A 21,908-nucleotide genomic window follows, 5' to 3' on the forward strand; every position below is an offset into this window, starting at 1 on the left:
CCACTTGGTGCCCCTAGTGGCGGCTACGTCACCGCTCACCCGCGCCTCCCCCTAAGCGGCCGCTGGACGCGACCGGCCTAGTGCCGTTGCCACGACAACCTGGACCCACGTGGTGGCCCGAGATCCATTTGCCCCGTTCGAGGCAGCGGTGCTGAGATTGATTCCCGAGGGGAAGCTTTGTTAGAGGGTGCAATTGTTGGCTCTGCTAGAGCGAGAGGGGGGGGGGGGGGGGGGGGGAAAAAAGGGTACGCTTTTGTCGGGGGCGCGCCGTGACATCTGTATATACTTTGTGAGAACGCAACGGCGAACAGTCTGGCGCTTCACTAGACAGGGTGCAGTGGCAGGCCTGGCCCTCACCAGGCGGGGATCCAGCGCCCACGAGAGAACCCTGGGTCGTCCGCTGGGATTCGCCCGGAGGCCCTGGGCCGTGCCGCCGCGGATGTGATGATGGATGGGATTGGGGGAAGAGGGCCCGCTTCCACTGCTTCTAGGCTGTCTGGCTGAAGCAGCTTGACCGCCAGAACAAGGAGGGGGACAGCGCGAGGCAGCCCATCGCGAGACTCGTCGACGCGCGGCGGCGGGGCTGGGGGTCCCTATTGGAGACGCCTACTAACTATTCGTACATACCACTAGTACATGTAGAAAGCGCCGGGACCGAGCTCGTTGTCGTCGTGGTCGATTGGAAACGAATCGGACGACCGACAGGTAATGTGATGGATTGGGGGGAAGCCCACAACGGTCGCACGACGTGACAATGGTTCGTTCGCTGTCGCTGCTGCAGCTGGCTGTTGCACTCGGCACGGGGTTCTTCTGTTGGTGGATCGTCGTGTTGTTGATCTTTGCCAGGCTGTCGTCGGGAACTGGACTGGACTGGACGAGCTCTTGCTCGCTCGTTTCGGCGGGATTGATGAGTGGCCATGAAGTCGACGCTTTGAGTCCCTGTGAGTGAGTGGCCGGCCCATGGTGGCGCGCGACTGCCCGTCGGCTGACGAGTCGGGGATGAGGTGAGGTGACGAATTTTGCTCGTTAGACGTCAAGTTTCATGTTTTGATAGGTTGGCGACTCCGGCAGATGCCGTCCAGGCGTTCTTCTTGCGTCCGAATCTCAGGGCAGTCGAAGCTGGTACTTACCTCTAGGAGGATGTTGGCTGGCTAGCTGGCTGGCTGGTTGGGCGGATTCTGTCTGTTCCAGGTTCCATCCTGGGCCCGCCGTTTCCTTTTTTTGTCAGCGATGCCGCAGCTCAATAAGTCACCTAACCTCAATGCGCACCCGCCCCATCAAACGATTCCCATCCATTGGACGGACGGGAGCCCGGGCCAGCTGCCAATTGGCAGACCCCCGGCAGTGGGCACCACCTCACTGTCCCTCCCCTCCCCACACCAGGGTTCCATTGTTGCGCGGGCAGGTTGCAAGAGGCTGCCCGGTGGGAGCCCAATCCAGGTAAACAACCACCACCACCACTGCCTGAAAACTGCCTGTCCCATTGCCATGCTGTCAGCGACGCCGCCAAAAAAAGTCACAAGCTTGTCACCTCAACCACAAATTTCCCTCGCCTCTTTCTTGTTCTCTCTTTTCTCCCTCCCTCCCCATACCTACCGTACCGATTAACCCCTCCCTTCTCCTTTCCCCATACTAACCCGACAGTTGCAGCTGCGACAGCTCGGACCGACACCAACGCCTGGGTCGACGACTTCTGTGCATTCGTCGCATTGTTCCTTGCAGTCGTTTGTTTCCTTGGGCCGTCTTGTCGTCTGCATTTGCTGGAGCCTGGCGTTTGTTTCCTTTGCCGTAACCTGTGCCGTCTCCTTTTCCCTGCATCGGTGAGCCTTCCCCATCGCGCACCAAAGTGCTGTCGATGCGCCGGCGCCCAGGTCAACAGCCGAACGCTGACCTCTCGGCCGCAGTCGTCTCTTCGTCTCCGTTGGCCACATGGATTTCGCGACATCGCCATAGACCGAGCACTCGCCTCCATTTGCACCGACACCACCACACACGAGCTGCCGCCTGGATCGCCCCGTGCTGAGCGGCCGACATGAGCGCGCCGCCTCCGCCCCCACCCCATGGCGAGGCGCCTCGCTCGTCGGGCCTGCCGCCTGGCAAGTACGACATCTTCGTCATACCAGAGCACTCTGCTGGCTCGGGATTCCTGTACCTGCCGTCATTGCAGCCCAACGTCAACAGCTTCGCCGCCGGCTTCGCCTCGGCACTCATCCTCGTTGCCGTATTCCAGAGCATGGCCCCTGCCTTCAAGGTATGGTGGGAGGGTTTTCAGGGCCTGGGCAACATGGGTATAACGCTGCTCATCCTGGGCGTGGGCTTCGGCGCCTGGTCGCTGGGTCGGACGCAAAACGACACCCCGCCCGGCGCCAGGCCGGGCCCGTCGGCGGCGGGAGGAGGCGGTTCAGCAGGCTTTGGCGCCTCCGCCTCGGGATCTCACGCCGGTCCGCCGCCGCCGCCGCACGGCGATTCAAGCCCACCCCCTCCTCCTCAGCAAGACAAGCCCAAGCCCTCTTGGCAGCAACAACGGTCGACGCCGCAGCCAGGGACCACAAAAGCCGATACGCCCAAGGGATCGTGGGAAAAGGCTCGCGAAGAGACGCGGAAAAAGGAAGAAGAGCGCAAGACAAGGGAGGCCGAACAGAAGCGACGCGAGGAGGCGGCCAAGAGACTGGCTGAGCTGCGCGCCAAGGAGGCGAGGGAGCGGCAGGAGAGGGAAAAGGACCGCGAGCGCAAGGAAAAAGAAGCCCAAGACAAGAAGGACAAGGACCTCGCCGACAAGAGGAAGAAGGACCTGGAAGAGAAGCTGGCCAACGAGAAGAAGGAAAAAGAGGCAAAGGAGCACAAGCTTCGCGAGGAGCAACAAAGAGCGGCCGCGGCGGGCACGGGTCGCGGCGCCAGCAGCTCGTACGCCTACTCGGGCGTTGGCGAAAAGACGAGCATGTGGCCCAACGGCCGGCCAAACGTTGCGCCCTCGCAGGCCGGCTCGCCGTCCAAGAGCCCGCCCAGCCCCGGTAAGAAGCCGCCGGCGCCGACAGCCAAGACGTACGTCAGCGCCGACGAGGACGCGCACTCGTTCCGGCCCTATGACCAGCCAAAGACGTCGCGGCGCAGGCCCTCGCTTTCGTCCATGGGCGGGTCCGAGTCGTCGTGGGCGCCATCGCACACGACCGCTCGCACGTCTCCGCCACCGTCGTTCCGCGGCCCCTACACCACCAAGGACCCGGACAAGATCGTCATCAACGCCGTCTACCTCTTCATGAACCAGTTCGCCAAGACGCCGGCCAGCCAGCTCGTGTCGGGTATTGGATCGGTGACGGACGGGCTGATCCTTCGCATCACCACCGAGGGCCTTTTCATCGACGACGATGTCCGAGGCGTCCCGCAGCGCGAATGGGACGTCAAGGCGTGGACCCTCAAACATGTCGAGGTATGGTGCCCCCCGCACTGTTTGAATTCTGCTGCGACTGCTGCTGCTGCTTCTTCCGCGTCTGCTTCGAACCCCGCCGCTGGTGCAAAGAGTCCTCCCCACGTGCTTTTCAAGTTGGCCACGGCCCGCCGCAACGCAGACAGGGACGCCAAGGTCCTCACGGGCGATGAAGCCGATGCGTACCTGACTGAGATGCTGCGTGCCTGCAAAGATTGCTGTCGCCTTGGCTTGTGCGAGCGGACTTTCAAGAATACTAACATCCAATCCCCCTCGGGCCAGACCGGAGGCTGGAAGGCCAAGGGCCTGCACATTCTCCGCGCCAACGTCCGTGACCAAGAGGGCAAGCGGTACATGTTTGTGCTGGACGAGACGGAGAGCTGGAAGGTGGCCGTCGGGCTGCAGCGTCTGCGCCGCGGCACGCAGGTACGCCAGTTGGGCGTGAGCAGCATGTCGCCGTCGGAGGCCCGAGGCACGCTGGAGACGCTTGGGTGGGCCGAGTGAGTTTTTGTTTACAACAGACACGGGCGAGCGGGTCACGTCTGCTCCGTCGTTGTCGTCGTCGTTGTCGTCGCCGTTGTCGGCGGCAGGGAGAGAGGAGTCATGGCATGGGAGGGCCAGAGCATCTGACGAGCGAGCGAGCAAGTTGGTTTTAAGGGCGAGGGAGAAATGCGACATGTAGGGGGGCCATTGTGTTGTTGAGATTTGGTTGGAATGCGGGCTTACGGGCAGGTTGCACCACGCCCGCGAAAAAACAGCAAGACACATGGGCTGTGCCGTTAACATTCCATTCATTATACCCACTTTACGTGCATGAGCACGAAGGAATTGATTAGATGGGCTGAGAGCAGCAAAGCGTCGTGGGCTGATGAGTTTCAATGGTGATTCGAAGTCGTCAGGCAGGAGGCGGATTGCCATGGTTCGGCAAGCTGCCCGTTTACTTGGCCCGTTCCATCACTCGACGCAAGAATTGATTACTTGTAAATGTTTAAGCCCGTATCGGCTGCTTTGTCCAACAGCCCGCGCAGCGCGGTCTTGAGGACTTTTTACGGAATAGGTCGGAACTGATCAATCCTGTTTCACGATTTCGAGGAAATTGAGGCTGGGCTTGGTAATAAAGCTTCGTTGAAAAACATTCGAGGAGACTAAGGGTGTTCCATATACATTAAAGAAGGGGCCAGAAGCAACTCGGAAACGACCGTGGTCCGACTTTCAGAATAACGAAACAGCAACGAGGCCGCATGCCGGGCCGCCGGATAACAAGGCATACTAGTATTTCGTCGGACAATAGTTGATTATGTCGGCCTCCTCTAGGCTTATGCAGCGCTCGCGCCCGTCGTCGTCCTCTAGAGCCATCAGTGCCTTTCCCTCATCGCCTCTCCTCTTCTTTGCATGTATGTTCGGATGGATGGATGGGGGCAATGGGGGATCTGCGCGTAGCGGGCGAAAGGCTTTGTCGCGTGTGATCTGGTGTCTAAAGGTATCAACTTACCCGGCTCAGACCAAGGCATCCAGTGGATCTCCTTGTGCATCGTCCTGTCGACATATTTGAGTATTTCTTGACCCTTGCACGCCCAGTCAAACGGGATGCTGATGATGTCGAAGTTGGCCCGGCACGTCCCCGGCGCGCAGCCCCCCTCGTGATGAAGGTCTTCGAGGAGGAGCTGTTCGTTGCTGTTTATGCTGGACATGGGGTAGATGGTGAGGTCGGGGCAATGGAACCGGGCCCTCAGCGTGCTCTGCACCTCGTTACGCTCGTACTCGTCGCGGATGTAGATGAAGCAGAGGTCGAGTGTCTTATCCGTGTATTTGCGCCACACGACGCTTACGACGTTCGCGAGGCGCTGGGCGACTAACGGGTCCCAGACGATGTCGTCGCCGGCCGGGCCGGCTCGCCGGGCTAGCTGCGGCGGCGGTCGCCGATGGCGAGCGAAGACCCAAGCGTCTCTCGCGCTGAGCAAGGACGGGTAGGGGTGGCGTGTGGGTGCCATGGCCCTGCTGCACAGCTGGGCGAGCCCGTTCTTCTTCTGGTACTACTACGAGTGCTTTGTTCTTTCCCCCCTTCAATCGTTTGGGGTGGGCGGGGGGAAACGTCGGGGAGACACGAAGCCGAGATGACGAGGGCTGATCAAGGCCGAGATGACACGAGAGGAGGGAGGAAACGTGACCTATGCAAGTGAAATGGAAGAAGATAAGACGGCTTGAAGAACAAAGATAAAGGAGGAGGGGAAGGGGGGGGGGAAGGGAGGAGAATAGAAATCATCCACAGCTGCTTTATAGTTGCAGAGACCTCCGAGCACTGATTGTAGAAAGGCCCTCGGCACGTTTGAGTAATTGTGACTTTGCCATTTCTCACACCCCTTGTTCCAGTACGTAAAATCGTTTGCAAATCGACCGAGTACTTACTCGTACGTTTTGAAAATAGGAGCGCTCATTGATATTTTCTTTCTCGCTTTCCAATAACGTCATGAAACGTAAACGCAGCCCCCGGGGGGGGGCTACCTTTTCGACACGGGCCACATTCCCTGCTCACCCATATAGCACAGCCCTTGGGGACTCATCAATTGTGTGGTATGTATGGACCAGGGTCTGCCTTACCCCGCTGGCACCTTTGGCTGTTAAACGCGCTGCGACAGAGAAGGGGAAAATGGAGAGGAGGGAAAGAACCTCCCCCTTTTTAAGCGGCGGTCGGCCGGGGCCGCGCTGGGTTCCATGCCGGGCACGGGACCCTAGCGCGGGCCGCCCGCCCGGGTGGATCTCGGTGCGCCGGGGCCGCGAAGTGGGGCCGCATGGAGAGGAGTCTTTCGGGGCCCCGGTCCGTCCGTCCCCCTTCACGGCGCGGGGGGAGGCATTGTTTGCAACCAAGTACGTAAAGGCGGGGTGAGGTAATGTGGGTGCCTTGCATACATTACATCGATGTGTGTCGGCACGGAGCACGTAGAGAGCCGCTCCCAAGGCAACATGAAGGGGTTGGGCATCCCAGAACTAGTTGCCTAAACCTGCTTTGGCTATTCTTTGACCGAGGTACTGAGGTGCTATAAGGTACTCACGTTTAATGGGCATGTGAGAACATAGATGACGGCTTAGGGCACTGATTTTTGCCCTGTTGCCGAGAACTATATCGCGTCGGACGTGCGCGCTCTGAATAGGAAAGGTCTAGGGGCACTATGGGACTTGCGAGATATTACGGAAAAGTGCGACTAAGTTACTAGCTACTTGGAGAAGAATAGGCATCTTGGATCCGTATGGTAGTTATTATCCATGATGTGTCATAGGCAACTTCATGTTGGCCATTTGTACCGCTTTGAGGACAGAGCTAGTTGTCTTGGCGCGAACCAGACCTCGGCCGGGCCGGAGTCCCCCTCGTGAGGCACCACCGTAGCGCAGGCACCCAAGAAGCGACTTTCCACCTACGACTAGGATTGAGTAATACGTTGGCTGTACTGTGTCCCCTCACGTATGCAGGCGCCTACAATGCCTGTCTACCTAAGTAGGTAGTTGACTAAGTATGTACTTTGATTAGGAGTAAGGTGTTCGTGTAGTTCCCGGGCGGTGTCAAGGCTCGCCGAGGTATAGACGAAGTTGCGCCAAGTTCAACGCATGAGCTAGACTTGGGTCTAAAAATCCAACATTCTGCGACGTTGCTGCTCTTTCAATTTTCAGTCCTGACTCATTGTTCTGCGTCTGGTGGCTGGGCTAATTCGCGAGGATGCATCTATCTTAGTTCACCATGAGAATACTGCTCACCAAACGCAGACTTGAACAACATGCTGTACGATCCCGACGCGGATCGCATTTCAGCTGTGCTCGATTTCGATTTCGCGGGTGTTGGGCACCCTGTCGAAGAAATTCTTCTCCTCCGTCCGCGACTTGGGTGGTATGGCCAGCATCGCTGACTCCAAAGGACTTGCAAATGGCTCTATTGACGGGGAAAATTTGAGGAACCTGCTGGTGTCACTGGGCATGAACTTGAAGCGTGGACGATCGCCTGAGCGTGGGACGTAGCCCTTCAGAAGCATGGGGCCACTAGGTTGAGCGAGGTCCAAGGCGTCGAAGATCTTGAGAACCTGCACACCTTTGCTGCGTGTCTGGCCCCATTTGAGTTGACGAACGCTGTCATGGTGAAGAGGAGGCCGGCAGAGAAAATTGCGGCAAAACGAGCGGCAACCGAAGATACTATAATCAAGGCGCTAATAAGCTTTGGCTACTAATAATGCGATGAGTACATTGAGACTTGACGGTTGGCGTGCGAATGGCACTGGAAGTAAGAGTCACCTTGCCTTCTCTTCCTCGCAAGCCACCAGACACGGGGCATCGCGACCGGGAATAAGACCGTTATCCCATTGACCTTTAGGAGCCTATTTAGGCGCAAGAAATGGCTCTTGTTACAAATATTGTGCTCGTGGTGATTTATGTTTTCCCCTCCCATATGGTCGGTGTTACTTGGGTCGCAATGACGGTAAAATCTAAGCAGAGCAGAGCAGAGCAGAGCAGGGTACGCAGGGCGACGTTGGGTGGTCGCGCCCAACCGTCGGCTGTTGGCTGTTCCCGCTTTGCTGGGTATGGCTGCAATACAAATAGTGGCTCCAGCCGAGTAGGAACTCCTACCAAATTCAGTCCAGTTGTGTCCATAACGTCGATTTCTAACATCCCAGACTGAAACACAATGGCGAGAAAGCCAGTACGCTCCGAACCTGTTGTCCTTCACCATCTCGACGGACTCGTAGAGTTCAAGATAATAAAACCCATTCAACTGCCTCGGCAAGGCGGGGGAGGAGGCCAGCAATCGGGAGTCTTCATCGTGCAAGTACGACGCTCGGCCACCAACCCGGGAGTGCAGAGCGCTGTTCCAATAGTAACGTGCGCTCTGAAGACAGTGAGTATGGATGCACATTCGATGACATGCGTGAGGGGTTTTCCGGATTAACGAATTGTATCTTCAGTTTCCAAACACGGCACTGAACAAGATACTTTTCCAACGCGAATCGGCAGCAAATGCGGCGCTGGTTCGGTCAACCGCCCCGGCCGATGCCAAGGCGGCATGTGATTCTATGTTTCTATCTCCGGGCAACTTCATGATCAATCCATGGCCATATTGCTTTGGCATACTTCGGCTGGATCCGAACAGTGTCGAGCAATCAGGAAGATGGTTCAGTACGACCGGGCCACCACATTCGGACAAGGCTTGTCCGTGCCTGCTTTTCGAGTACATTCCGGACCTGATCCCTTTGTCCAATGATTTGATCGACGAACGTCTGGCGAATGCGATAATGGCCATCATAGCACAGCTACATGCATTGAATGTGATGCACGGAGATTACGTAGATCGGGCAGCGTGGCCCGAAATCCGATTTACTAACCTGTTCGTACGGCATAATGCCGAGAGTAGCTTACTAGGTACGTTTCTTCTTCGCCGCTACTATTCCTCAAGATTCGTCAGCTCATGGCGGGAAAGAGCCTTATGTGCTAGACTTCAACCGTGCCAAGGTGACCCGAGATGGGCTGGGAGACGGCGCGATCAAGCAGGAAGAACAGGCACATATGCGAGACCTTCTGAACCGGGCCATGTCTGGAAGGCTTGCAATAGATAATATGTCAAGAGAAGTTCAAAATCTTCTCGGCTTATGAACACTTGTCAACGACAAGGGCCAACTAGAATTAGCAAGAAGGGGCTGCTTGTCATGCGCATAGGGCTATGGCATGACTACCTCCGAGACATTACGGAGCAAGCTGGAGTATGTAGGAACCGCTCCTTCTTTCCTCCCTCTGATGGGGGAAGAAGGCAGAGATCAGCAGTTAGCAAATGCATTGCACTGCTCTGCACTGTATTGGGCGACAAGTCAACGCGTCGGTTGGGTGGACACGAGTTTCCCTGGGGGAGCCCCAGACTGGGAAACGGCAACTCTTGACTCGGCTGTTGCACCAGGGACTCGACGAATGCCTCATCGATTTGATCGAGTTGCCCCGTGCAAGTCGTCGTCGGGTCATCCGCGACGCTTGGCTGCCAGCCCGTCACCTTCATCACTGATGAATGATCCACCCCAGTCTTCACACCCGCGCGGGGGCGGACCCCGGACCCACTGAATTCCAGGCGCTGTGTTAACTGTAAGGTACAGTATACACTAACTAGACCCGACGGGCTGACGTCGGCTTGTCGCGGCGGCTACTTTCGGCTCCCCACGGGCGGGCGAGTTGTTCGGCGTGCTGCGGCCTACGCCCTTGTGTACCTGGGTAGGCACCGTGGCTCCCATACAGGGCAGGTACTGCGCTCGGCTCAAGCAAGCCGACTAACTGACCATCGCAACTACCATCACCGCGGGCACCGCCGCCGACAGCTTCCCTCTCCCCCCATTGCCTCGAGTTTCTCCTCCGCGACGCGCCGCAATTGATCCTCGGAGAGCGCGCGCTTTCACCTCTTGTCTGCTTCTTCCCTTCCGCGATACCCTCAGCCTCGTCTGTTCGCCGGCAGCCATGCGTTCCCTCCGGGCGCGTTCCCGCCTCCCGCTGAGGCCCCTCCCTCGCTACATCTCGACGACGAAGACGACGACGACGACGATAACCTCCTCTTCTTCCTCGCCCTTAGCGTCGTCGTCGTCATCATCATCTCCGCCGTCATCCACCGCAAATACAGCCTCCTTCTCCTCCTCGTCATCATCGGCAGCAACCTCAGCGACCCCCGCGCTGCAGCAGCTCTCTTCCGTCCTCATCGCCAACCGCGGCGAAATCGCCATCCGAATCAACCGCACCGCCGAGCGCATGGGCATCCGCGCCACCACTGTCTACACCGACGTTGATGCTGGCTCGTGGCATGCCTCGACGGGCTTCCAGTCGCTCGGCCTCGGCCCGGCCAACGGCTACCTCGACGGCGACAAGATCATCGCCCTCGCCAAGCGCCATGGCATTCAGGCCCTCCACCCGGGCTACGGCTTCCTCTCCGAGAATGCCCAGTTCGCCGAGCGCTGCGAGCGCGAGGGCATCGTCTTCGTCGGCCCCCCGGCCTCCGCCATGGCCGACATGGGCAACAAGGCTCGCAGCAAGGAGATCATGACGGCCGCAAACGTCCCCTGCGTTCCCGGCTATCACGGCGCCGAGCAGGACGAGCAGGATCTCCTGCGCCACGCCCGTGATGTCTCCTTTCCCGTCCTCCTCAAGAGTGTCCGCGGCGGCGGCGGCAAGGGCATGCGCATCGTCATGACCGAGGACGAGTTCCCAGCTCAGCTGCGCAGCGCCCGCGCCGAGGCCCGCGCCTCCTTCGGCGAGGGAGGCGAGGTCATGCTCGTCGAGAAGTATATTGTCCGCCCCCGCCATGTCGAGGTTCAGGTCTTTGCCGACCGCCACGGCAACACCCTCGCTCTCGGCGAGCGCGACTGTAGCGTCCAGCGCCGACACCAAAAGGTGCTCGAGGAGTCCCCCGCCCCGGACCTCGACGACGCCACCCGCCACGACCTCTGGGACAAGGCCCGCAAGGCTGCCTCCGCCGTCGGCTACGTCGGCGCCGGTACCGTCGAATTCATCCTCGACAAGGACTCGGGCCGCTTCTACTTCATGGAGATGAACACGCGCCTCCAGGTCGAGCACCCCGTCACCGAAATGGTCACGGGCCTCGACCTCGTCGAGTGGCAGTTCCGCGTTGCCGCCGGCGAGCACCTACCCCTGACCCAGGCCCAGGTCGAGGAGCGCATGGCCCTCCGCGGCGCCGCCATCGAGGCTCGCATCTATGCCGAGAGCCCAGAGAGGGGCTTCATGCCCGACTCGGGCAAGCTCGTCCACGCCGTCCTGCCTGACGCCGTCCAGGCCGACGAGGACGTTCGCCTCGACTGGGGCTTCGGCTCCGGCAGCGTCGTCTCCGAGGCCTACGACGGCATGATCGCGAAGCTCATCGTCCGCGGCGAGACCCGCGAGCGCGCCATTGCCAAGCTCGAGGCCGCCCTGCGCGCTTTTGAGATTGTTGGCGTCAGCACGAATGTCGAATTCCTCAAGCGCTTGTGCCAGGCTGACGCCTTTGTGGCCGGCGACGTCGAGACGGGCTTCATCGACAAGTGGCGCGACGTGCTCTTTAAGCCTCGTCACATCAGCGACGAGGTCTTTGCCCAGGCGGCCCTGGGCGTGCTGAACCTGCAACTCCTTCAGCCGGCCCAGGCTGCGGCGCCGCACGGTCAGACGCTCGGCTTCGGCGACGCCGGCGCCCTGGCCGAGCGCAAGGTGGCCTTCAAGGTGCTCGACGGCTACAGCGAGAAGGAGGGCGAGGTCGTCGAGGCGAGCGTCACCCAAAAGGGCCACAACCTCTACGACGTGGCCGTGTCGCGCAGGGGCTCCGACGCCGCGCCCCAGGTGTTCTCCAACGTGGCCAGCGAGCCGACGCGCGAGGGCGCCGTGCTCAAGCTGCAGACGTACTTTCCCGGCGAGCGCATCCTGTCGTCGGTGGTGCCGCAGGAGGGTGACAACGACACCAAGGTGACCATCTTCCAGCACGGCGTCAAGACAGACCTGGCGTTGTTGCCGCCGGGGTGGTACGAGAAGGCACTGGGGCTCAAGGAAGCGACGGCCTCGGTGGTGGCGCCGATGCCGTGCAAGATTCTCAAGAATGAAGTAGAAGAGGGACAGGAGGTTAAGAAGGGCACGCCCCTGGTCGTGTATGTCTCTCCCGTCGCCGCCATCACGAACACTACCATTGCCCCCCTGTTCTCCTCTTTCTGCCCCTCACTAAACCCCCCACATGACGTGTAAGGCTGACCGGGCAATGTAGCATCGAGTCGATGAAGATGGAGACGGTAATTCGGTCGCCCCAGGACGGCGTGGTCAAGAAGCTGGCGCACAAGGAAGGGGTACGTGTTATGGTTTCCAAACTTATCTTGTCTCATTTCATTTTCTGCTCTGCTTGGACCGACGCTAACTTACGGGGCACGCAGGACATTTGCAAAGCGGGCACGGTGCTCGTGCTGTTTGAGGAGGAGGCGGGCAAGGAGGAGTAGGTAGGCATAGCGAATAGCAACGGCGGCGAGAGGAGGGAGACTCATGGGCAGACTTGAGGCGTTACAAGGGCATGTATGGCCTGGCATGGCACGGGCTGCTAGAGAGTAAATGTACATATATCTAGTACTGTACAATTGACAGAAGAGCATGACACACTTCTGTACGTTTGTGACTGTTGGTTTGTTACTGTTGTTGCTGCTGTATTTGTAACGGTGCTTGTTGCTCCGTGGGCCAACCCACGTCTGATGTAATGTGAGCGAGCGAGCAAGCACGGTACGGCTTGCGCATGCTCTCTACCTACTTGTGTCGGAAGGAAGGGTACTGTAGCAGAGCACGGGAGCGGGCTTTTTGTATCGGTTTCCACCCGCATCAGAGAGACCCCTTCCGCTGTCCAACTCGGTCCATCACCACCACCAGCCTAGGCAAGCCGGACAGACATGCCGGCACAAGCCAGCCGGACCAGCAGCCAGCCAGCTGGAGCTCCGAAACAAGGACGCACCCGGTCGCAGCCCTGAAGAATGATGAGGAAGAATGTTTGAAATGAGGAAGCGGAGGAAAATGAAAGCTCCCCAAGCGACCCGTGTCTCCCGTTCCCCCATTACCCTAGTTTAACCCTCAGAGAAGGAAAAAGGTGTCAGTTTCAATAACGTTGCCCCCCTTCCATTTGTCTTGCTTTATCTTGACTTCATCTTGGTCCAGTCGTCGGGCAGGTGGCGGCTCATCCGCGACTTCTTGGCCGCGCGCCGGAGCCGCACCCACCACTCGGCCAGGCGGTGGGGGAAGTTGGGCTCGGCGGGGGAGACGTAGGTGGTGAAGTTGTCGAGCAGGTTCTGGAATGATGGAGGTGTGTATGTCAGTACAGGGACGGGGTCGGTCGGGCGAGCGGGCAATGGGGAAAAGGGGGTAAGGGGCGAGACCAGCACAGTTTCTGTTAAACACACACACACACACACACACACACACACAGAGAGAGAGAGAGAGAGAGAGAGAGAGAGAGAGAGAGAGAGAGACTGAGTGAGTGAGTGAGTGAGCACACACACATACCTCCTTGAGGGCCAGCGTGATAAAGCCCAGCACAAAGGCCACCCACGCCAGCGTGCCCCTCGTGTTGAGGAACTGGTTCCCGCCGCGAAACTCGACGGTGCCCGTGCAGCGGCCCGTCTTGGGGTTGGGGAAGATGTTCTGGAAGTTCCACAGGACGTAGCGGTTGCCCTGCATGTAGAGGTACAGCTCGGTCTCGCCGGGCAGGGCGCGGATCTCTTCGGCGACGCGGCGCAGGGCGGCGGTGCTCTTCCTGTTGCCGTAGCTGTTGCCGTCCCCCGAAACACCACCACCAGCAGCAGCAGCAGGAAGGAGAGGGGCGAGAGGACCGCCCGGACGCCCTACGCCCGCCTCAGGGCTCAGGCTGTTGAGGCGGCAGAACTGGTTCTCGCGTCGCCCCGGCGGCAGCACGGCGGCGACAAAGTCCTCGTACGCCAGGGCCGCAAAGGCGATGCGCTTGAGCGACCGCAGGGAGAAGCGGTTCCGCAGGCTCACGGGCGTGACGTGGACGTGGCCCCCGCACGAGGCGTCTCGCTGCGGGCTGAAGTGGACGCGCATCGCCTCCCAAAAGTCGGACAGGGTGCGGCTCACGGGCTGGGTGGTGTCGAGCCGCGGGGACACCACCTCCATGCAGACGTAGGGCCGCGGCCGCTTGAGCGACCCGTCGCGCGTCACGAACCACTTGCCCCCGTAGTACTCGGGGTGCTTGCTGTACCGCGAGCAGTCGTCGTGCGCCGCGGGGATGCCCCGGTTCTGCAGCTTCTGCGCCAGCTGCCGGTACCAGTCGACGTTGGAGAAGGTGTCGCCGCTGCTGCTGCCGCCGTACGGCCTGCCGATGGCTTCGATTTCGACGCCGAAGTTGTAGTGCCGCACCATGTTTGTGTCTTTTCCGTTTCCCTCTCCGTGTCTGCCCTCTGTCCGATCCAAAGGGGGGATCTGTCTGTTGCAAAGTGCGTGCCCTGTCTCAGGATGCTCTCTCGAAGCGGCGTCCCGGGGCGACGGTGCGTTTCAATGCTGGACTTGCTGGCAAGAGTTGTTCTTGTAATGCCCCAAGTTTCTTCTTCTCCTCCTCCTGCCTTGTCTTCTATCAAGGTGTGCTGACAATGTCGTGGTAGGATTGGGTTGCCGAGTCGTCTCCCGCGGCTGTCGTCGAGGCGTCGTCGCGGGGTCGATGAGGCTCGGAGCTTTCTTGTGTCTTGGAATAATTTATAGTAATGAATAGGAAGTAAGTTGGCAACTCAAGTCTGACTTGCAGACGGCGTGTTTGCAAAACCTTTTCCGGTTCGATATAAGAGGAGAGAAACAGAGAGACAGTGTCACTGACAGTCCGTCAGCAGCCCTTTTGTCACTCCCCCCTGACAACCACAACACATTATATCCGTCCTCGTTCCAGAGTCCCCCCCACGCAAGGCAACAACGACGGCAAAAAGCCAACCCCCCGAAACGGGCACCGGCCCGCCCATCCGTCGGTCCCTTGCGTGCCCAACGCAGCGGGCCGGGGCCGATCCTCCGCATGTACGTATTAATGTACTTGAACGAAGTAATGCACCCCCTACTATGAGCTGGGACGAACCGACTCCTCCCACTCATCACAACGCGCGCAAGTCAGGGCAGGCAAGCCCGCCGGGAGACCTTTCGCCTCGCCAGCCAGCCTGTCTCTGGGGCTGCATGCATAGGAGCCTGCAGGGCTGGACGAGCCCCTCTCCCCAACCGCCCGCTGCGTTGGTCGCCGCGCAAAAGGGTCGCTGGGCCGAAACACCCAGACCCCCTTTTCACCCCCCCTCCTTTTCCTCCGACTTACACGGATCAGACAGACCACACCAGGGCGGTTAGACAGGGCGGTCGAGGTTGGGTAGAGACGGCAGCAACCCATGGACCACCCACTACATCATGCTCACGCTCACGTCCGAGGCGGCAACACATGACGTCTTGCGGCAGTCCGAAAAAAAACACATGTTCGTTCCCGATAGTACATGTACCACTGGCTGTAACCTGAAGACAAAAACAACAAACAGGTCCCTCCCGCGCGGGCTGGGACGTGGTGGGCCGTCATTGGCGCTCGACGCCCTGCGGACTCCCGCGTCTTGCTGCCCAACTTGTCATGTCGACTCATTGATGCAGCAGCAGCAGTGAATCGTGACTGCTCCACTCGCCTCGTCCTCCCGTCGACTTGACCTCTCGTCCGTTGTCGTCGTTGTTGCTGTTGCTGCTTTCGCGGCCGCTGTGCTTCCTCTCCATCCCATCTCTGCCCTCTCGCAACTGCAACCGCTTCTCGCTCTCCCTCGACTCCTCCTCTCAACCATTGTCCCAAGCATACCACGTACTTCGTACCAACCGTCACAAGGTACGACGCCCCCCCACGCTCACCACTGTATTCCCCGTGGTGTCTGTCACTCACGTACGCCGTGCCTTTGGCAGCAGCCAGCGCCACGGCGCGCCTCCTGGTCCGCTCACGAGTCGCGGGCAACCCAAACCCCCCCGTTTCTTCGCCCCCATCTTCGCTGCCTGTCTAGTACTTTCGTATACCCAAGAAGCCCAAAGAGCTCCCTCATCAGTCTCTCCCTCTTTCCCCCTCCCCACCTGCATAACCACCCCCCGCCAAGCAACCAGTGGTGAGTGCCGCGTGCGCGGCGCCCGCCCTCCGGCAGAGATCGCCCACAATGGCCGCCACCCCCCGAAAGACTCCCGCCGCCGGTGCCGCCGCCTCCGCCTCCGGCCGGCCAACCAAGTATTACTTCGCATACGGCAGCAACCTCCACATAAAGCAGATGAAGAGGCGCTGCCCCAACAGCCGGTACATCGGCCACGCCCGCCTCGCCAACCACCGCTGGCAGATCAACGAGCGCGGCTACGCAAACGTCGTCGCCGTCGCCTCCGCGTCCGACGGCCGCTGGGTCGAGGGGCTCGTCTACGAAATCGACGAAAAGGACGAGACCAAGCTCGACATCAACGAGGGCGTCGCCAAAAACGCCTACGAGAAGCGCTACATGCCCGTGCTGCTTCACCGCGCCCACAGCGCCCTCTACCGCCGCCCCGTCTCCTGGATCGTCGACAAGGGCGGTCCGGCCGCCGTCCGCCGCCAGCAGGCCAACAAGACGGCCTCGGAGCGCACGGGTGTAGCTGCTTCTACTGCTACTACTACTGTTGCTGGTGCTGGTGCTGGTGCTGGTGCTGGTGCTGGAAGTGCTGGCAGACAGGCTCAGCACTGGTGGGAAAACGACGTGCTCGTCTACATCAGCTTCAACCACGTCCAGGACAGCGCCCCCAAGGAAGAGTACGTCAGCCGCATCAACCTCGGGCTCAAGGACGCTCGTGCCCTCGGCATGGCCGACGACTACATCCGCAGCTGCATCCGTCCCTTCATACCCGAGGACGCGGGCGCTTCTCTCTCCGGCGGCGGCGGCGGCGGCGGCGGTGGCGGGACCACTACCGCCAACGACACCTCCTCGGGAGAAACCAAGGGCAAGAAGGCGGCGACGGCAGCGCGTGGTGTCAAGCGGAGTAGCCCTGCCCGGACTGGTGAGCGCTCTCCAGCCCGGAAAGGCCAACAGCAAGTCCCGACCCGTCCTGACCAACAGACTCCCCTTCGAGCTCTGGCACGCACGATGCGTAACAACGCCAGCGCTCCGAACCTCCGGGCCCTGGGTCGTGTTCGTCCTGCTGTTGCTGCTGCTACTACTGCTGCTACTGCTCCGGGGACGCAAGGGCCGCCGCTGCCCCCGCGCGTGGTCCGGAGATACCAGGACGTCCCCGTCATCACCGTCGAGGAATATGTGAGCGCATGGGAGTGGAGGACGGCGACGTAGGCAGGCACTTGTCAGGAAACCCAACGGCTTCGACATATTTTTTCGAGACTCGCCGCTCATCATATCTATTCACTACGCTAGCGCGGTAGAATGTAAGTTGATCAATGAGCCGGCGTCCTAGCCTTCTCTAGACCACACAGGTTTGCTAACCAGACCAGCGTCGCCGCCGCGAAACCCCCGGGTTGCTACCTTCTCTTACCGGGCGGTTGTTGCACGAATGACCCTATGCGGACGGCATCAGAGCTTGGAGACTGCAGGATGGGAAAGGATCTTACTCCGAGGCGCCGAGGTTCGCGGCAACTGCTCGCGTGAGCTGCCTCCACCGGAGGAGTTGTCGACGAGCCACTTGATGAGGGTTGGCCGCTGCGGCGCCTCCCCTTCGCCGGCATATACTAGGACGTTGGGCCTGTAGATAGCTTTCAACGGTGCCTTTTTCCCCACCTCGACTCTCTCGACAAACAATCCTGGTGCCACGTCGAATAGGTAGCTAACCTTGCGGCGCGAGGGCGACGAGGGCCCCGTGCCGCTCAGGTCGAGCACCAGACCTCCATTGGCCAGATTTATGCATTCGTACACTTCAAGCCGCGTGCTGGCATTGCGAGCCGGCCACTTGAGAGAGTAGATGTTGGACGCCAGGTGAAGTTGGTGCGCAAAGTCAGCCGCTGGCTCGACAATGGTCCGTCGAACGGAGCTCTGAAGCTCTGAAGGCGCGACCTTGGGCACGGCCACGGCCAGGACCGCAGACAGATCCTCCGAAACAAGGTTTATGTACGTCGCCCGACGCGACTTGAACAGCGGCTGCGCCGTCAGAGCCGTCAGAGTCTCGCTGCGCCATTCGCGGCAGTGGGCGGGGTCTGTCAGTGTCAGCTTGGGAACCACGATGCCCGTCCCGAGTCGCTCACCTCGAGGTAGCCTAGACATTGCGCTTTCCAGCTCGTCGATCCACATGATGGTGGCGTCGTCGTCGGAACCGCCCAGCGGGCAGTAGAATGACTTGGAAAAGAATGCCAGCCAGAGATAGTACATGATGACCGCAATGACATGGTGCTCGTCCGACTGGTAGACGCTGAGACAGCGTTTTGCTGGTTCTCTGATCAAGGACACAAATCTCCCGGCGTGCGTTCCCGAAGGGCGCGCTCGGAGCCGGCCAGCCTCCATGTCGTCAAGCGTTGCTGGGAGCCGGTTTTCTACCCATCTCTGTATGTTACTGCACAGCCTTTTGTAAGCCTCTTGCGCTTCTGATTCTGTAATGTCTTTGCGCCGTGGCTGGAGGCTGAAGATCTGATCCTTGGCCTCCTGAAGCTGTTTCGACTTTGCCTTGGACTGATTACGAGCCTCGATGAGCTGGTCTTGCGTGTCTGCCAGCTCCTTCTTGACAGACTCCAATTTCTTCCGAAGCTTCTTGTTCTCAGCTTCCTGGAGCTCCAGTTCCTCCTGCCGGGTGTCCAGCACGTCCTCGGTGAACCGCCGCAGTCGAACCTCCTCGGCGAGCTGCGTCTCCGGCGCCGACGATGAAGGTGTTTCTCTTTCGATTTTCGACTCGTTTTGCGCCATGGGGCAGTCGACGCCCTCGTTCTTGCTGGGCTCCTGAGCCGGTGTCGCCTCCGATTCCATCGTGGCCAGGGTTGTGTCTCGTTCTAGTGAGCGACTCTGCTTATTGCTCGGTAGGAGCCGGTAGGTGGATGCGGCAAAGGGTTGTCACATCACTGTAGTGCGGCTTCTGAGCAGCTGGATGCTGAGCTGCCAATGAGAGCTTTCGTGTACGGTATATGTCGACCGCCAGGGTCGCTGATACGTGGCCGTGTGTCCGCTTGGCTCAGGCCGTCTCCCAGCCGTCTTTCCATCCGTGCTTTTTGGGCATTCGGGCACAGAAGCCTGCCTGGCTGCGACGCGTCCTCTTCACTGCCGAGAAAGCTCCAAGGATGGGGCTTTAATAGGTTGGGCACTGGCCACATGTGCCCAGGACGGGCCACTGGGCCGCATATGCATCCGAGCCGGGGTTGTGATACGACGAAAAGACCCTCACAGTTCCGCTTTGGCAAGGTACAGGTTTGTATGGTCAGATGGTCAATCACAGGTCGACGCACGTCTGCAGTGCGTTGGCCGGCGGGGCCTGCACCGTGAGGTCCGGCAACAGGCTCACAGTTATTAGGTATCGAAAACGGACTGTCCGTCGATCCACATAGAGTGTGCTTCTGCCAGAGCTGGCCTCGCGAACACCCATGACGAGGTCAACTCCTAGAAGCTTGTCACTTGTGGCAAGAGAGCAAGAACAAGCAGGCAAACGCAGCGGCAAACCAAACGAACGATTCCGCACGAGGCTCCCGCGCGTCGGCCGTGGTATGGAGCCCCCGGCCGAGACCATGAGCGACCGACGAATCATCGTCTCGATAGACTTTGGGACAACCTACTCGGGGGTCGCGTGGGCAGAAACGTCCCGGGTGAGCTGTGCTTTGAGGGACCCTAGTCGCGCCCAGTTGTTGACGAGACCTCAGCCAGATGTTCAACACGTGATATCCAGTTGGCCATCGGCCAACTCCTTCCAAAGCAGCCTCAAGGTGCCGACGGAGCTGCGCAAGGTGGCATCTGGCTGGCAGTGGGGGTTTCAGATCCCCGAGGCGGCCAAGCGGTACCGCTTTTTTAAGCTGTTGGTCGACCTGCGCTGTGCAAGCCGTGAGCCCAGGGGATTAACAAGTTGATGCCAGGAAACTAGACGAGCCGCAGAGGGCTAACAAGGATGGCGAGACTCCGCAGGAACTGACGCGCATATACCTGTCTTGCCTTCATACGCACTTCATCAGTGTGTTGGAGAAGCGCCTGTCGCCTACAGTCGTACGGTCAACGCCAATGGACTTTGTCGTGACGGTCCCCGCCATCTGGTCCAACGCGGCAAAGCAGGCCACCGAGAGGGCAGCTGCCATGGCTGGCTTTTGCGGCAATCAGAGAATCCAACTGATATCCGAGCCGGTTCGTCGCTGTCCGGAGCCGGGGCAGCAAGACCACTAACATGGTCCAGGAAGCCGCGGCGCTGTACACCATAAAGTACCTTAGCCCGTCCATTCTGCAGCGCGGTCGCAAATTCGTAGTGTGTGACGCTGGCGGAGGGACAGTTGACCTCATCACGTACGAGATCACGCGGGTAGACAAGCTCGAGGTCAAGGAGGTAACCGTGGGTACTGGAGGCAAATGCGGTTCGTCGATGCTCAACAAGAGGTTCCGCCGATTCCTCAAGCAAACCCATGGCGACAAGTATTGGACAGACGAGCGACTGGTGATTGCTTTGAACGAGTTTGAATCGGTAGGTTTGCCGCGTTGACCAACAAAAAGTAACGCGAACTAACTGCCCAAGTTCAAAAAAGACTTCTCACCAAAGGGCGAACCTCTCACCATACGGGTCGATGAGAGCCTCGGTCTGAGACGCAACCGCTTCACGGTTCCGCAAGAGGAGATGACCTCGCGGATATTCGACCCGATCATGAAGGACGTCATCTGCCTCGTCCGCGAGCAAATAGCAATGGCGGGCGATGACATCGCGGCGGTCGTACTCGTTGGCGGCTTCGGCCAAAGTCGATATCTCAAGGCACAGGTTCGAGACGCGACTCCCGCAGGCATCAGGGTTCTGCAGCCCGAGAATGGATGGATAGCTGTGGTCAAGGGAGCCGCGATTCACGGCCTCAACCAGAACCAGCCGAGGTTGGCAGAGGTAGGGGTGGCCTCTCGAGTTGCCCGTAGATCATACGGAACTTGCCTGCTCGCCAAGTACGATATGATGAGACACGATCCAAGAGAAGCGTGAGTCCTCTCCAGCGGGTCCACGCCCCCCGGCCGAGCTGACGCGTCGATAGGTTCTGGTCCGCTAAGGAAGAAGAGATGGTTGTGACGGAAATGTGCTGGTTCATCAAGAAGGTAACGTCGGATACCCCCCAAGCGTTAAGCGTGTTCTTGAGGTTGACGCATCTCAGGGTCAATCCTATCCAGAAGACAGGCCGTCATCCATCGAGTATCAGTGCGACATCCCCGTCGGCATGGGCCATCTCCCCCAGACAGAGATTGAGATCTTCAGCAACGACGATGAGGGTGAGCCGCCCGTCCACGTCAATGCAAGAACCCGATGTGTCGCCACGCTGTCACTTGATCTGGAGAAAATCCCCAAGTCGACCATGTTGGCGGCCGGGAAGACACGGATGGGCTGGCACCGGTACTATTGCCTGAGCGGTGTCATCGAAGCCAGCTACGGGTCAGCCATGGTGACGTATACAGTGAAGCTCGGGGGTAGGGATCTCCCGGCCAATCCGTTTTCGAGTTGTAAAGCTGACTGTCGATAGGCGTTACGCATGACGCCATAACGGTCCGATACGAGGATTGAGCGCCAGCGCATACCATGTCGGTAACGGATGCGAACAACAGCAGCAGAAGTCCAAGGAGGGAAGAGTATGGGGCCATGAATAGCATGCTGGTAGCAGAAACGGCATTTCAGAAACGGAGTTGAAAAGAGGGTGATTCGACTGCCTGGTTTATTCGTAGCTTCTGTGGTGGTGGTTTACTTCTTGCCATGGTCAATAAAAGAGACTATTGATCACGTGACGTCGCGTTGCCACTCCACCTCTCGTCGCGTCTCCCTCTCATGGCGGAAGCTTTCCCACCCAGATGTAGCGACGGCCTAA

The 21,908-nt window shown here is 59.5% G+C and overlaps 7 protein-coding genes across 9 annotated transcripts; 4 read left to right on the top strand and 3 right to left on the bottom strand.

The window, feature by feature from the left end:
• The first annotated feature begins 1,482 nt into the window (after positions 1-1,482).
• JDV02_009776 (uncharacterized protein) lies at positions 1,483-5,622 on the top strand. Its single transcript, XM_047991462.1, has 4 exons — positions 1,483-1,820; positions 1,905-3,427; positions 3,707-4,904; positions 5,030-5,622. Exons 2-3 carry the CDS (start codon positions 2,033-2,035, stop codon positions 3,926-3,928), a joined length of 1,617 nt encoding a protein of 538 aa, XP_047847474.1. The 5' UTR covers positions 1,483-1,820; positions 1,905-2,032; the 3' UTR covers positions 3,929-4,904; positions 5,030-5,622.
• JDV02_009777 (uncharacterized protein) lies at positions 4,694-5,449 on the bottom strand (the record flags this gene model as incomplete). The annotated part of the gene is made up of 2 exons (XM_047991463.1): positions 4,917-5,449; positions 4,694-4,770 (listed from the first exon to the last, which is right to left on the bottom strand). Exons 1-2 carry the CDS (start codon positions 5,413-5,415, stop codon positions 4,694-4,696), a joined length of 576 nt encoding a protein of 191 aa, XP_047847475.1. The 5' UTR covers positions 5,416-5,449.
• Positions 5,623-9,725: 4,103 nt separating the features above from the next.
• JDV02_009778 (Methylcrotonoyl-CoA carboxylase) lies at positions 9,726-12,547 on the top strand. The gene is made up of 3 exons (XM_047991464.1): positions 9,726-12,057; positions 12,171-12,249; positions 12,334-12,547. The coding sequence occupies exons 1-3, from the start codon at positions 9,896-9,898 to the stop codon at positions 12,394-12,396; spliced, it is 2,304 nt and encodes a 767-aa protein (XP_047847476.1). The 5' UTR covers positions 9,726-9,895; the 3' UTR covers positions 12,397-12,547.
• A 10-nt stretch (positions 12,548-12,557) lies between these two features.
• On the bottom strand, positions 12,558-15,034 carry JDV02_009779 (uncharacterized protein). The gene is made up of 2 exons (XM_047991465.1): positions 13,442-15,034; positions 12,558-13,227 (listed from the first exon to the last, which is right to left on the bottom strand). The coding sequence occupies exons 1-2, from the start codon at positions 14,312-14,314 to the stop codon at positions 13,072-13,074; spliced, it is 1,029 nt and encodes a 342-aa protein (XP_047847477.1). The 5' UTR covers positions 14,315-15,034; the 3' UTR covers positions 12,558-13,071.
• Positions 15,035-15,635: 601 nt separating this feature from the next.
• JDV02_009780 (uncharacterized protein) lies at positions 15,636-17,434 on the top strand. The gene is made up of 2 exons (XM_047991466.1): positions 15,636-17,336; positions 17,403-17,434. The coding sequence occupies exon 1, from the start codon at positions 16,099-16,101 to the stop codon at positions 17,242-17,244; it is 1,146 nt and encodes a 381-aa protein (XP_047847478.1). The 5' UTR covers positions 15,636-16,098; the 3' UTR covers positions 17,245-17,336; positions 17,403-17,434.
• Positions 17,435-17,481: 47 nt separating this feature from the next.
• On the bottom strand, positions 17,482-18,858 carry JDV02_009781 (uncharacterized protein; the record flags this gene model as incomplete). Its single annotated transcript, XM_047991467.1, has 2 exons — positions 17,482-18,098; positions 18,147-18,858. 2 exons carry the CDS (start codon positions 18,856-18,858, stop codon positions 17,482-17,484), a joined length of 1,329 nt encoding a protein of 442 aa, XP_047847479.1.
• A 456-nt stretch (positions 18,859-19,314) lies between these two features.
• Positions 19,315-21,827, top strand: JDV02_009782 (uncharacterized protein). Of its 3 annotated transcripts, XM_047991470.1 has the most exons (8): positions 19,315-19,685; positions 19,740-19,891; positions 19,950-20,211; positions 20,261-20,542; positions 20,594-21,036; positions 21,090-21,150; positions 21,207-21,516; positions 21,570-21,827. In XM_047991470.1, the coding sequence occupies exons 1-8, from the start codon at positions 19,467-19,469 to the stop codon at positions 21,608-21,610; spliced, it is 1,770 nt and encodes a 589-aa protein (XP_047847482.1). In that variant the 5' UTR covers positions 19,315-19,466; the 3' UTR covers positions 21,611-21,827. The 3 variants fall into 3 exon arrangements, with proteins under 3 accessions (XP_047847482.1, XP_047847481.1, XP_047847480.1); XM_047991469.1 differs by having other exon boundaries at positions 19,740-20,211; XM_047991468.1 differs by lacking the exons at positions 19,315-19,685; positions 19,740-19,891 and having other exon boundaries at positions 19,893-20,542.
• The last annotated feature ends 81 nt before the right edge of the window (positions 21,828-21,908 follow it).

Source organism: Purpureocillium takamizusanense, chromosome 10 (assembly GCF_022605165.1).
Source record: "Purpureocillium takamizusanense chromosome 10, complete sequence".
Classification (NCBI taxonomy): domain Eukaryota; kingdom Fungi; phylum Ascomycota; class Sordariomycetes; order Hypocreales; family Ophiocordycipitaceae; genus Purpureocillium; species Purpureocillium takamizusanense.

Bases quoted from the DNA above. Each gene is read 5' to 3' on its own strand.
- JDV02_009776 (XM_047991462.1), top strand. From the start codon at position 2,033: ATGAGCGCGCCGCCTCCGCCCCCACCCCATGGCGAGGCGCCTCGCTCG. The intron at 3,428-3,706 runs GTATGGTGCCCC...CCCTCGGGCCAG, and splicing joins GGACCCTCAAACATGTCGAG to ACCGGAGGCTGGAAGGCCAA.
- JDV02_009778 (XM_047991464.1), top strand. From the start codon at position 9,896: ATGCGTTCCCTCCGGGCGCGTTCCCGCCTCCCGCTGAGGCCCCTCCCT. The intron at 12,058-12,170 runs GTATGTCTCTCC...CGGGCAATGTAG, and splicing joins AAGGGCACGCCCCTGGTCGT to CATCGAGTCGATGAAGATGG. The intron at 12,250-12,333 runs GTACGTGTTATG...CGGGGCACGCAG, and splicing joins AGCTGGCGCACAAGGAAGGG to GACATTTGCAAAGCGGGCAC.
- JDV02_009779 (XM_047991465.1), bottom strand. From the start codon at position 14,314: ATGGTGCGGCACTACAACTTCGGCGTCGAAATCGAAGCCATCGGCAGG. The intron at 13,228-13,441 runs GTATGTGTGTGT...CCATCATTCCAG, and splicing joins TCACGCTGGCCCTCAAGGAG to AACCTGCTCGACAACTTCAC.
- JDV02_009780 (XM_047991466.1), top strand. From the start codon at position 16,099: ATGGCCGCCACCCCCCGAAAGACTCCCGCCGCCGGTGCCGCCGCCTCC.
- JDV02_009782 (XM_047991470.1), top strand. From the start codon at position 19,467: ATGACGAGGTCAACTCCTAGAAGCTTGTCACTTGTGGCAAGAGAGCAA. The intron at 20,212-20,260 runs GTTCGTCGCTGT...AACATGGTCCAG, and splicing joins TCCAACTGATATCCGAGCCG to GAAGCCGCGGCGCTGTACAC. The intron at 21,151-21,206 runs GTAACGTCGGAT...GACGCATCTCAG, and splicing joins TGTGCTGGTTCATCAAGAAG to GGTCAATCCTATCCAGAAGA.